This window comes from Rhipicephalus microplus, chromosome 2 (assembly GCF_043290135.1).
Source record: "Rhipicephalus microplus isolate Deutch F79 chromosome 2, USDA_Rmic, whole genome shotgun sequence".
Lineage (NCBI taxonomy): Eukaryota > Metazoa > Arthropoda > Arachnida > Ixodida > Ixodidae > Rhipicephalus > Rhipicephalus microplus.
In genome coordinates, this window is record NC_134701.1 from 225,428,919 (window position 1) to 225,441,363 (window position 12,445).

At 44.1% G+C, this 12,445-nt stretch overlaps 1 protein-coding gene across 3 annotated transcripts in view; it reads left to right on the top strand.

Annotated features, from left to right (window-relative positions):
• Positions 1 to 12,445, top strand: part of LOC119170369 (uncharacterized) — a 218,354-nt gene that overhangs the window by 189,871 nt on the left and 16,038 nt on the right. For all 3 annotated transcript variants that reach the window (XM_075876492.1, XM_037421510.2, XM_075876497.1), the window contains exon 3: positions 10,467 to 10,553. In XM_075876492.1, coding sequence (XP_075732607.1) covers positions 10,467 to 10,553 — 87 coding nt within the window. The remainder of the gene's footprint in view (positions 1 to 10,466; positions 10,554 to 12,445) is intronic.

The window sequence follows — 12,445 nt, forward strand, 5'->3', positions numbered from 1 at the left end:
CGCCTAATTATAATAAACACAAGAGCACGGCATCACGCAAACAGCTTTTTTTTAGAGGCAGAACAACACAATATGCCGCTAAACGTAATGAACACGAAATAGATGCTTTGTTAACAGCGCTGTAAACGAGAATGAGTTGGCTCTTATCTGCGTAGCGCAGTGTTCGTATTTTATCGTTGACATTTAAAGGCGACAGTCTTTCTTGGGGACTAACAACGCAAAAAGTTTGGTCTGTCGGTCTGTCTGTCCGTTTATCTGCTTGTCCACCCTTAACGGTACCGGGCATTTCAGACGGCACCAGCGGTTACGCCAAACGGCCGATCCCATCCGCAGCGCACAGCAACGTTGCTCAATATTCAGGGTTCACACTTGTGCAATTGTCAATTAAAAGCAACTATTGCGCTTATCTGAGGCACCATAACAACACGCGTATATTCTGTATGCGCGTCTTTTACTAGAAAAGGCATACATAAGTTATTCTAAGGACCGTAGCGTTTATCACGTGGCGCTGACCATGCAACGCTTGCACGAAAAGGGAAGTGTTTCCAACGCTTTGCTAAGACGACATGACGGTGGTACCTACCCATCGCCTTGCGTTCTACACCTTATCACCACTGAGACGGGCGCGCACGCCCGTCTCAGAGCCGCGCGTTTTGTTTTTCCAAGATAACTGCCAGATAGCGTTCATTTCTCACGTGTGACGTGACTTGGTGTGCTCGTTCGCCTCCGCTGCATGCTCCGGGCACTCTAACGCAGCGCCTCCAGAATTCCATTCACCGATTTTCTTGCGCAGAACATCAAATCAATGTTTTGATCAATCTCTCCACACGCAATACTATCGTCTTTCGACGACATTTGCAGATTAACATGCAGATACGGGGCCAATTTTTTTTCGCAGCAAGAATGATGTCCCACCATCGGTGCTCCTTTCGTGTCCCCACTCTTTCGTCTAGTCCCCATTACGTGCCTTTCAAGTCAGCATGAACACGCAATACCAAGCCCAATGCGAGTTTGATTCGACCAGCTGAGGAAGGACCATCAAACTCGTTTTACAGGGTAGCCAGCCGGTTTGAGAACTGACCAACCTCCCTGTCCTTCCTCTTTCATTCCTCCTCCAATACGAGTTTGAACCACGTGCTTACGGGGCCGAGTGCACTGCGAGGTTGTACTGCGGTGCCGATCGGAGCAAGTTTTCAAGATCTGAAGATGTTCTTTTGCTTTTTCTGCGGGTGTGCATCGTTTCCACTTGCTTGCTCTCTCCCTCGAAGCTATCAAGCTAATGTCACCAAAGCACAAAACGAGGGGAAGCATGAAGGCAAGTGACGCTGCAGCAGCTCCGGTAACACGGACACGTGTCGCGATAGGTGCAATTCTGGAACGTTATGTTAAGCTTGGCCTCGGGCTCCCACGTGCAGCTCATCTGAGCGCCATAGGACAAGAAGTCACCCAAGCTGTCACTGCTTCACCGTTTACACTAAACTTAGAGAACCCTATCATAAAAAAGAAGTTTTATAAAACAGTACGCGCTGTATGTAGTCAATCCCACTCTCTCTTTTTCTCTCTCTCTGTACTCGCTCTCTCGCCTTCAACCCTTTATCTCTTCCTTTCTCTCTTTTTGCTTCTTTGTATCTTTCTTCCCGTCTCTCTTCGTACTCACTCTCTCTGTTTTTCTTTTTTTTCTTTATACCTATTTCTATCGTTCTCTTTTTTCCTTTCTATTAATTCTATCTCTTTCTTTCTCTCTATCTTTCTCTGTACTCTCTATTTCGCCCGTCAGAATGAGTGCACACTACGCCGTACCAATCGGAGCCCGTGTTCTGGAAGCTAAGCAGAACGTAAAAAAAAAAAGGACCGGTTCGTGATGACAGTTTTCGGGTGTCACCCCACGTCACAATAAAGAGCTTAGCCGCTCCAAAGGAGTTCCTAATCGCTTCTTACTCTCCGCTGCCCTCTTGCATGTTCTAAGCACGAGTGCATATAACGTCTCTTTACCGAACTTCGTTTCTCCAGCTGAATCATTGCCCCTGCATCTTCACCACCCCCTACGCCCCCGACAAGAAGAAATAGAGCGCCGGCTAGTCCCATCGAATCGTCTTCGTTCGCCATCCCTTTCGGGTGGCCGAGCCCCTTCCTTGCCCCACGCAATTTACCGGCGTACGAGAGCTATAAAACGCTGTATAGGAGCACGCGCTGCAGGAACTTCGGGAATACGAAGCGACTTCCCATCACTCGGAAGTGCATGAGCTACGGGCGAACCATTAGTGCTTGACAGGGCCACTCAACGGAACGAACATCACTGCCAGCACCAATGCGTTCGAAGCACCTGTTTCTCGTCTCCAGATCGCCGTTGAATCGCCATACACACTCCGCCGAGTCGATCGAGACGGAAAGATCGAACGCTTTCGTGCAAGACTGCGGAGTAAGCGAGCGTGCCGCGAAAGCGCAAGCAGCAATCCTATCGGCTTCAGTTATTGTAGTTTGTTTCGGAGCTCCAGTCTTGACGCGAGGAGTTGAAGGCTTCGAAAAATTTTTCGTTCACCTTTACTTTTAAAGATTGAGCTTGTGATAGTCGCTGGATGGGAGCAAATAAAAGAAAACCATCTTCTTCCACGTGCTACATCTGCAAAACAAGGACACTACCGACCGGATTCGTTGTTCAAAAGTATTGATTTATCTTCGCTCTGATTCCCTTTGTTCCACACATCGGAAAAGCCCAGTCCAATAGAATTTGTCTACGGCTTATATTATCCATCCCATGAGTAGGAACGCAACTCCTTCTGCTGAAGATATAACGACTTAAAAAACATGAGTCAGGAAGATCTAGCTGCGCCTTTTACATGGCAAAGGTCCACTCAACGACGCTAGCGCAGTTTCTGTACGAGTGCTTCGAGTGCTGGGCACGTGTGGAGAGATACCTGTCAGGATAACTTTTTCTTGTTGCACAAGCGTCCACTCTTAAGGGAAGAAGATTTTAGCAGTTCCTAACAACATCGGGAGTACGCAAAGCACCGCCCTTTATGGTTGCATGCACCAAAAGCGCTCGTGATACTACTGAGAGAGGGTCTTTTGATTTCGGGGTTCCGCAAGCTCCAGCACCGGTGTAAAAGTTTCTACCTCACGTACGATGCTATAATATGTTGGCGCACATAGTAATTTGATAAATGGGCAACGTGTCTTCGTGGTGCGGGATCAACCTTTATCAAATGTTTTGAAATCTAAGTGCGAGTCTACAGACGACGCTCATCAGAGCTTTTCTGAAATTTTCTACACCATTTCATGCGACACGATACGGAGAGTACTCATTTGCACTGTTCTTCCCAGTCTCCTTTCCTTATAACAGTGTTGAGAGTAGCTCCTTTTTGTTTCTGACAAAGTTAGTGCACCAAAATCTGCGTAACAGTCTTGCAGTTAACGGGAACACCCAAGTGTGTGCCTCCCAAATTTGCGGTGTTCTGAACTGTGAGTGGCTCTAAAAACGGCCTCCGTGCGCTGCACAGGTGTGCCTATAGAGTTTGTCAATGCGAACCGTACGCGATCAGGATCGAATCTAGGCGACTGTGTGCCCTGCGTGCAAGTGTTTCCTTTAATAGTGTGCATCTCTCTACTTTCACACTTTCATTATTATAAGCTGCGCTAGCAAACTATCCCTTTGTTCATTTCTGACCTGTTCCTTACCTCTATTTCCTGCACGTACCGAGGCAAAATAAGCCAGACACTTCACTCGTTACGTTTTCATCTGCCCTTTCCTTTTCGTGGTAAGTATCTCTATCTCTTTCTTTTTCTCTCTCTCTCTCTCTCTCTCTCTCTCTCTCTCTCTCTCTCTCTCTCTCGAGGTTTTTTAACCTCTCCCGTCAACGCAGCTGTTTTTTTGTTCTTTATCTCGTCCTCTAGGCCCTACAAACGCGTTTGAACTAAGCACCCGTTTCAACACATACATGCCGACGATACGAAACTCATTCATACGCAACCAATAAGCACCTTATTTTTATATACATTTTTTCCCTCTGCGTTTCAGCCAATACGTGAACGTGCTCCGCTATTACTCCTAAGCAAAACATGCAAATAAAGATCTTGTTCTCCAGTGGCACAAGTGAGCTGAAAAATAGGAAATGTCGAAGCGGATAGAAGGATTAGTGTAACGATCTGCGTTGCAGAGCGTATTCAGTGAAACATTGGAACCGTTGTACATATTCGAGTTACACCAGCTCTTCCAACGATGTCTTCTCTTGGTGAAAAAAAGACGGTTTCTTTGTGCAGCCTGCATACGCACTGCTTCATTCAGCTATCTAAAGACAGCTCAGCCAGTTTTTATCTGTTGCTGATTTGATCGTATAAAGCACGAAACAGCAAACTGCTGAGACGACCAGTCTACGGCATTACATCAGCTCGCGAATGCCAACGCAATTCGTGTCTGCACGCAGTAGGCACACAAAATTGAGAAAATGTTTCAGCGTTAAATCCTTAGGGTCATTGAACGAGTTTATTTCATAGGCTCGCCCAATCGTTTTCGTCATCTGCGTCTCTGACACACGTGGTTAAAATATACAAAAAAAACGGCGTAATGCTAACTCAATTGAATGACACACCAATTTCTTTACACTTGAAGATTTTAAGAAAAACGGGAGGTTCTATGAAGGCAGGTCAAATGGGGTCACTTAATGATTTCTCAATAAGTGAGCTCCTCGCTAAGAACAGCTGCAGTACGCACTACGTATATTCAAGTGTATGTGTGCGTGTGTGCGTGTGCGTGTGTGTGTGTGCGTGTGTTACGCGTGGTTAAAGGTCAAAACCATGTGCCGAATCCTGAGAATTTTTTTTTCAGTACACGCACCATGGCCGCCTCTAGATGCTACAATAAGATCACTAGACAAAGTAGAGATGTATAAGTGTACTTTTCAGCGAACTTACTCGCCTTTTCACAAGACTTTTCGTAAAAAGCTTAAAATTCGGGACCCTGCCCAATTGAGAAAATGGGGCAAAAGGTTGAGGCTTACATCCTCGACGTAGTAGTTGTCTCTTAACAGCGCTGGTAGTGGGAACAGAAATTAACCAGCAAGCGCTCACTTCGTCTTCGTCCTCACATTGATTTGTATGTGGGGTTTAACATCCCGAAACCACCATATGATTATGAGAAACACCGTAGTGGAGGGCTCCGGAATATTCGACCAGTTGAGGTTCTTTAACGTGCACCCAAATCTGAGCACACGGGCCTACATTTCCACCTCCATCGGAAATGCAGCCGCCGCAGCCGGGATTCGATCCAGCAACATGCAGGTCAGCAGCCGAGTACGTTAGCCACTAGACCACCACAGCGGGGCCTTCGTCCTCACATTCTGCTTTGTTTTAACGACAGGTGCGCCAATTTGTCCGCCATGGAATGCGATAACCATGATGGACGAGTATGTTACGTGGATAAAAATTACGAAAAAGCACGTTAAAAACTACATAGATTACTCAAAAAAATGTAAGATCACGTAACTATAGTCACGTCATTAAAGGATTCACAGGAACAAAATAAAAGACTCTTAACCAGAACAAAATAAGAGGCCAGAATTGATGATCTGATGCACACTGCTTCACCCCATCATCAGCATTCACTTCTTAAATCTGCCTCAATATTTTTTCGGTTGCACCTACAAAGTCAGCGACACTTGTGAGGCAATACAGGCTATGTTTGAAAAGAATGCAAAAAATGTGAAGGGTGAGGGAGGATCTAAGAAGCGAACTGAAGAATAAACATCAATTTCTCCGCTCAACATTGACGTCGGGAGCTCTCAGCATAGACTGAATTCGCAACATTGAAACCACGCCAAATCACAGAATATGGAATGCACGGTACTCGAAGCTCTGCAAGTGCGCATAAACTACTAACGGAGGACTAACCAAGCATGCGTCCTTCGGGGCGAAATTACTAAAATTATGCGAAATACCCGACTTTCAGCCGTAAAGTTGCTCACTTTATACCTATTTTTTGTGGCTGCACACGCAACCAATATTGTCAGCCACCTAGTTCACTTGGCTTCTAATCAGTAACGAGTTACAAAAGCATCTTCTTTCGGTCTCCAAGTCAGTCCCCTAAACCACTCGCAGTGTTTGTTTAATAATGTAAATCACCGTGCGGGCGTCAATATTTTTGTTTCAGTTTCTTCTGACTTCTGAAAGGCGGCTATACTCGGTTTCATCGCTGTTTAGTTCAAACCTTGCTGAACAAACGTTTGCTATACATAGGCACCATAATAAAAAACTATTACTACTAACCAATAGCATTACTCCCACTCACGCTAACCACAATATTTGGAAGGTTTCGCAAATAAACAGCGCATGTGCGACTTCTGTAGAGACAACCAGTGCTCGTATCCGTCTGAAAAAAAGTTGCAGCGCTCATGCAATGCCACAGTTGCTATTTCAAAAAAAAATACTATAACTTGTGTCAATATACTATGAATGAAGAGAAAGAAAGAGAATAATAGACAGGGAGGTTAGACATTTCTCAGACCGAATGCCAGTGTATGTGTTTTTGCGCAATACGCAGACCATAGTGCTTCTTAATATGAGGATGCTTATGTTACGGTTACACAACAGTAAGCACGATATGAGATAATGGATAGACATTGCAGTTCAAATTACGGGCTTCGCTGGTCTTCTGCTAATATTTTATAAAGCAAGCGTACGCAAAACCAGAGTGGAAAAAAGTATATGGCTTGGTTGTAATTGATTGATTGATGTGTGGGGTTTAACGTCCCAAAACCATCATATGATTATGAGAGACGTCGTAGTGGAGAGCTCCGGAAATTTCAACCACCTGGGGTTCTTGAACGTGCACCCAAATCTGAGCACACGGGCCTACACCATTTCCGCCTCCATCAAAAATGCAGCCGCCACAGCCGGGATCCGATCCCGTGACCTGCAGGTCAGCAGCCTAGTACCTTAGCCAATAGGCCACCACGGCGGCATCGTGAATTGGTTGTATTTTTCTACAAAATTTAATGTAGATACTACGTTTTGTCCATACGATTTGAGATAAACGTGATTTTTTTCAGAACATTACTTCTCACGAAATCAGTATGCTGCTGAGATTTTGTAGTTAAAATATTACGTCTAATTATAGCTATAAACTATAAATAAACATGTCCAATTATTTTTTTTCTAAATAATTAGGTTTCTGCAATATAAATGGTACGTCAAGGCCTACACTCCGCAGCCCTCTCCTAAGGAGTCTCACACAGCCCGAGTTTCCTTGGGACAATTAACCCCACTAACCAACCACCTTGTAAAAATTAGATTCTGTCATAATGTCTTCTTCAACTTTTTTAAACGTTTATAAAACGCCTTCTCTCATAAACCGGCGTACTTTTAGTTACCGTCCCGGCATAGACGTCGGTCTAGAGGCAAATAGGGCTTTACTTGTTATATCTAAATTTCTCTTTTCTGACTCGGAACAGGTTGTGGTGAGAAAGAACTTCTAGACCGAATCTATTACAGTGAATTATTGCCTCTGCTGACCCCATTCCGAAGTCGCTGCGAGAAACGACGGTCGCTGTTAACGGAACAGCTCGCGGAAGCGGGTTTCACTATCCGTTTCCTCTAATCACGGCAACGTGCTGCTGTGCAGCGCACAGCCATGTCACGGGCTAACGTAATTAACGGCGACTAATTCGCGCTGCGGTGGCCACTTCCGCTAGACGCCGTGGCACGAGCCAAGAAACAATGACATAATTGTTTGCCATTCAATGAATAACAAGGAGCACTAGATGAAAGTGCGCCCCCTTTATTTTGCGTACGAAACCACTTCTTGACGTCATTATAAGGGATACTATGCGTCGCTAAAGCTACACAGCCGCTATGAAACGCAGTTTGCTGCAGCTGACTTGTCTCCTGCACGAGCTCTTGCATGACTAGGTCTTTATACACTATGAGGAATAGGTTCGTGGATGACTGTCGGTCAATGTGCATGACTTTAGAGACCACGGAGTTCATTAACTTCCTAGTCACGCACCCTCGTCATACACTAGGGTTCATGGTTAAAAATACAGGGACATGAATAGGTGTATAGAGTCTTAAATACGCATCCCCAATAGTCGAAGGGCTTGAAAACGAGCTACATCGCGCACTCTATTCGAGTTTTACTTTTCATTATTCGCCGTAGGGATTCCTCGTTATACGTCCATCAATTCTGAATTCATTTTTTCGTGGTTTTGCTGAGTGGCAAGACAGAAAATGTTCATAAGATCGCCAGCGAAAAAGACAAAGAAAGAAAACAACATCACGCTTACGAGTTACAAAAGTCAAACAAATTCAAAAAATGTTAATTTAATAAACTTGACTTTATGTCATTGTAACATAACAAATTAGATTGAAACAAATTTAATTTTATTTGGGTAAGATTCGAATCGTTTGAATTTAGTAAGCTTTTGTCGCATCTGCTTCCATAGAACCGAGCTGGGTTTGGATCAGTGAAGTCATTATGTTCAAATGGTTAGTATAGTCTACAATCACTTGCCTTAAATGAGCTCAGCTTAGTTTAGGGTAACCTAGATTATGTTGGGTTAAACTAGATCAGGCTAAGATAGATTTGATGAATTAGGTAACGTTTGTTTTAACTGATTAGAATTTAGATGACTTGGCAGCGTGCCTCAGCCATTGTACGTACTTCGCGGGTCATGGCTCTATTTTATTCAACGCATTTGCGCTTACGGGAGCAAAAAAAAAAAGTTTGAGACGTAAATAAACGGAATTTTAATCTATATCCGCCAGATGCGAGAAAAAACAGCAACAACGAAAAAAAAAACAACCAGCTTCGAGTCGCGGATGCTGGTGGAACATCGAAGGTGGTAACTTACCAAGCAACCTTCGCTTCGCCAATTATGTTCTTGTTCTTGTTCTTGTTCATTTATTAGCTGTGGCGCACACCCACTGTCGGGGATCGGCCGAGAATTTTTTAGCTGGTTGAATGAAGTGGGTGAATGGTGGAAGTTAGTAGCGGGCGTGTGAGTATATAGTGGGACGAGTGGAACATGTCCGTGGTGGGATTTACCCACTTTCTGTGGCACACACCCGTTTACGATATATGAAAGGCTTGACCAAGAGCAGTTTCGTATGAAAAGCACAGAGAGTCAAATGAAAAGCAACAACACGGCCTTTCTGCGCCTACGTTTTCTTTCTTGCTTTTTTCGCTGGAAGTGCATCAAAACTCAGTGTTTTTCAACTAACCCAGCCAAGAAATTTAAGAAACTGCATCGTATGATTTGCAGCACGTTAGAGAGAGGAATGATTTTCGTCAGGAACAACGTACGCGTATCACGGCTTGGAATGATACGACCGTGCACTCGTCCCTTTAGTCCACATTCGCGGTGGGCGTGTGTCAGACGCTTAGAATAAATTGCACGAACATTGGCTCACGCTGTTTGCATCTTGTGAACTAGAAGCGTGCGCCAAATCACTGTGAGAGTTTTCTGGTCCCTACCCCCGTAACAAATGCCATCGCTTCCTTGTACTCCGGGCCTAGTGACATGCTAATAATTTTCCCAACTCTCGTCTCTCTACTCTCAGAGTTTTTGTTTTTGTTTTTTTGTTAGCCAACCTTTTATGCGTCTGTCTTACGCTGATACTTTTGCGTAGAGTTCGCGAAATTCGCGTAGATGTACAAGCAGAGCTCGCGTGCCGTGTCCACTTTCGCTCGCTTCCGAGATACGGAAACACTTGGAGTTTGGCCTTTCCCCGCAAAGTTTATTATTGTAAACAAGCATCTTCTAGAGGCACGGTATTTAGAAATTGAGGGGGAGGGGGGTAATAAATCAACCACAAAAACAAAACAGCATAAAGGTGGTGCTGTTTTACGGATATCAGAAACACGACATGCTTACTGTTGTGCGCACAATTTACTGAAAAAAAATGCATTACATCTCTCAAGTACAATTCCTTTAGCGAATAAATAAAGTCCAGTATGATTAATTGAAAAGTTAAAGCAGCAAGTTTAGCGAATAGAAGAATTCACCACTGTTCAAGTTTCGATGTTGATTGGATAAGATTGCGCCGTTCGTTGTCGCCTCACAAATGCGCTGTGACGTTTTGTCAGTGTTATTAGAGAATGCGTTGATTCGGAATTCCGGCCTGGTTTAGCGGACAAACCACGCATGTGGAAGCACCACACTAACCGGCATCACCCCCGCCACCAACTCGTACATTTATTAACAAACAACAAGGCCGAGTCAATCAGTGAAAGTCTAATCTGAAATGAAGGGCTAATCTATCGGATCGTGACATGTGTTCTATTTGTATGAGTCTCACCATGGGGAAGCCCCATAAGGTCTTATATAGGAAAGAAGTAACCCGATTCAGAGCGTCTTGTTTAGTTGACGCAGCTAATTGCAGTTTTTTCTCGTTGTCTTAGCAAGCTCAATGTGCTTCATGTTATGGGGAAAGAATCATTGCAATGTTTTGTTTTCTTTTTTGTTATTATTGCGCAGCATCCGGCAGATTGTGAACCGTCGCAAGGGCCTGGAGATCATTCGGGAAATCGTCGACGATCTCCATCGCCAGCTCACCACCCTTCAGTGAGTATCCGTGTTTTGAAAAATGGTAAACAAACATATACCGGTGCTTTCAAAAAAACAGTCACGTGAACTCCGCGTGAAATTTGCGTGGGTCCAAGTAGGTTTCGTGTATGAAATCAAGACTTGTTATATGTGCGTATAAGCGTGTTTTTGCATATGTGTGCCCGAGTGTTATATTTTCCATGCACTGCTTTGTATGTTTTACTTTAACATACGTGCTCAAGTTTCACTCAAGGGCTAAGGAATAGCCGGTGCCATAATTGTGCGCCAACATCTCCTTATATATTACTTCAATAAAAAAGGAGTTAGGCGCAAACTCCTCTGATCGGGAATGCTCGTGATCAAAGGTAAAGTGAATGCGCTGACCAAATAGTAGAAAAAAAAAACTCTTGAATTAAAAATGTTCTGGTTCTCGTACTGGCACCTTGTTCACAACGACGCAATGAAAGAAGGTGTAGTGATTAGGTACGCCCAAATAGATGGCGCAAACAGCGTGCATACACACAAAGAAAGGTGCCATTATTGCGGTTCAGCGTGGTATCAGAATTTACTGGTGATTCGAGATGAAGTCGGGAAGTTATATTCATTTCAGCAGTTAGCGCATGTGCACTGCTCCAGTAAATGTCGTGTCTCTTTGAACCAGAATGTTTGGCAAGACTGCTAACAAATAACTCTTTTTTTATCATAACAGTGAAAGCCTTTGAAAATCGCCAGTCTCGCTCGTGTACGCGTGAATACAGTCTTCACAGGAATATTCTGCCCGACACCAAGGAAACCGTCTTTCGGAAGCCTGTCCTTCACGTTCATGAGCACTTTTTTTTTACTTTTTTTTCATCGGACCATGTGGCTAGTCTACGTCAAAGGAACCAAGCACGCTTGCTAAGGCCTCACTGGTTCGAAAAGCATATGGTGTCGAGACACGTTCACGATGAACAGATATGGCGGAGGCACAGATAGACGGGCGTCATTGCGAACAAAGTGCACATATGGGAGCCGAAACGGGTTTCATTTTAAAGTTCTCTTTGTATTTGGTCGGTGCGCTCTTTTTACCTTTGACCATGTTTCGTATAACCTGTTTGATCCCTAGTTCATGGCACTCCTTTTTATATTGCTCCTACATTCGAACATGACAGCATGATTTCTTACCATGAACTTTTCTCTAATATTGCGAAGCCTTCTACAGAACTTGGTTGGGTGAGTGCCATCGTATAAATAATCATTTTCTTGAAAAGTTTGTAAGATTAGTTTTTATCTTTTCAACAGCAACATATGAATACCGACGGAAACAGTGCAAACAGCGGGACTGAGAAAGAATGAGCACACGACACAAGCGCTGAATATGTGGGCAACGTAGTTTAGGACATTCCATTGCCCTGTGGACTGTCCTATACTGTACACACCGGTCGCTGTTTGAACGACCACCTGAGAAAGCACGCAAATAATATCAGGACTTTAACCACTAGCACTTTGGCAGCCCATTGCTCCTTGTGCGGCTGCGTCTCGCTCTTTCATGAATGCAAGATACTCTCAAGATATTCTAACACGACAGAGCGCGAAATGAACAAGGCTTTTCACATCAAGACCAAAAGGAACATGTGAGTCAGTGAGCCTTCACTCGCCCTCCTGTAAAAAGAGAATGTTTTTGAGTAGCTAACTTGTACGTTTCGACACGTGGAAGATTCGTTTTTGCCTTTCACTATTTTGTGCACGTGATTGTTTTCTTCTTCCCGTTTTCAGCTATATATTTCCCGATGTGACAAATTTACACACAATTCTTCGAACACCGCTTGTGTCGTGAGTTCATTCGTTATCAGTCCCGTTTTTTTTTTTTTTTTTGCGCCGTTCACGTCAGTATCATGTACCAACAGGCCATTCAAGAAACCCTTCAACAT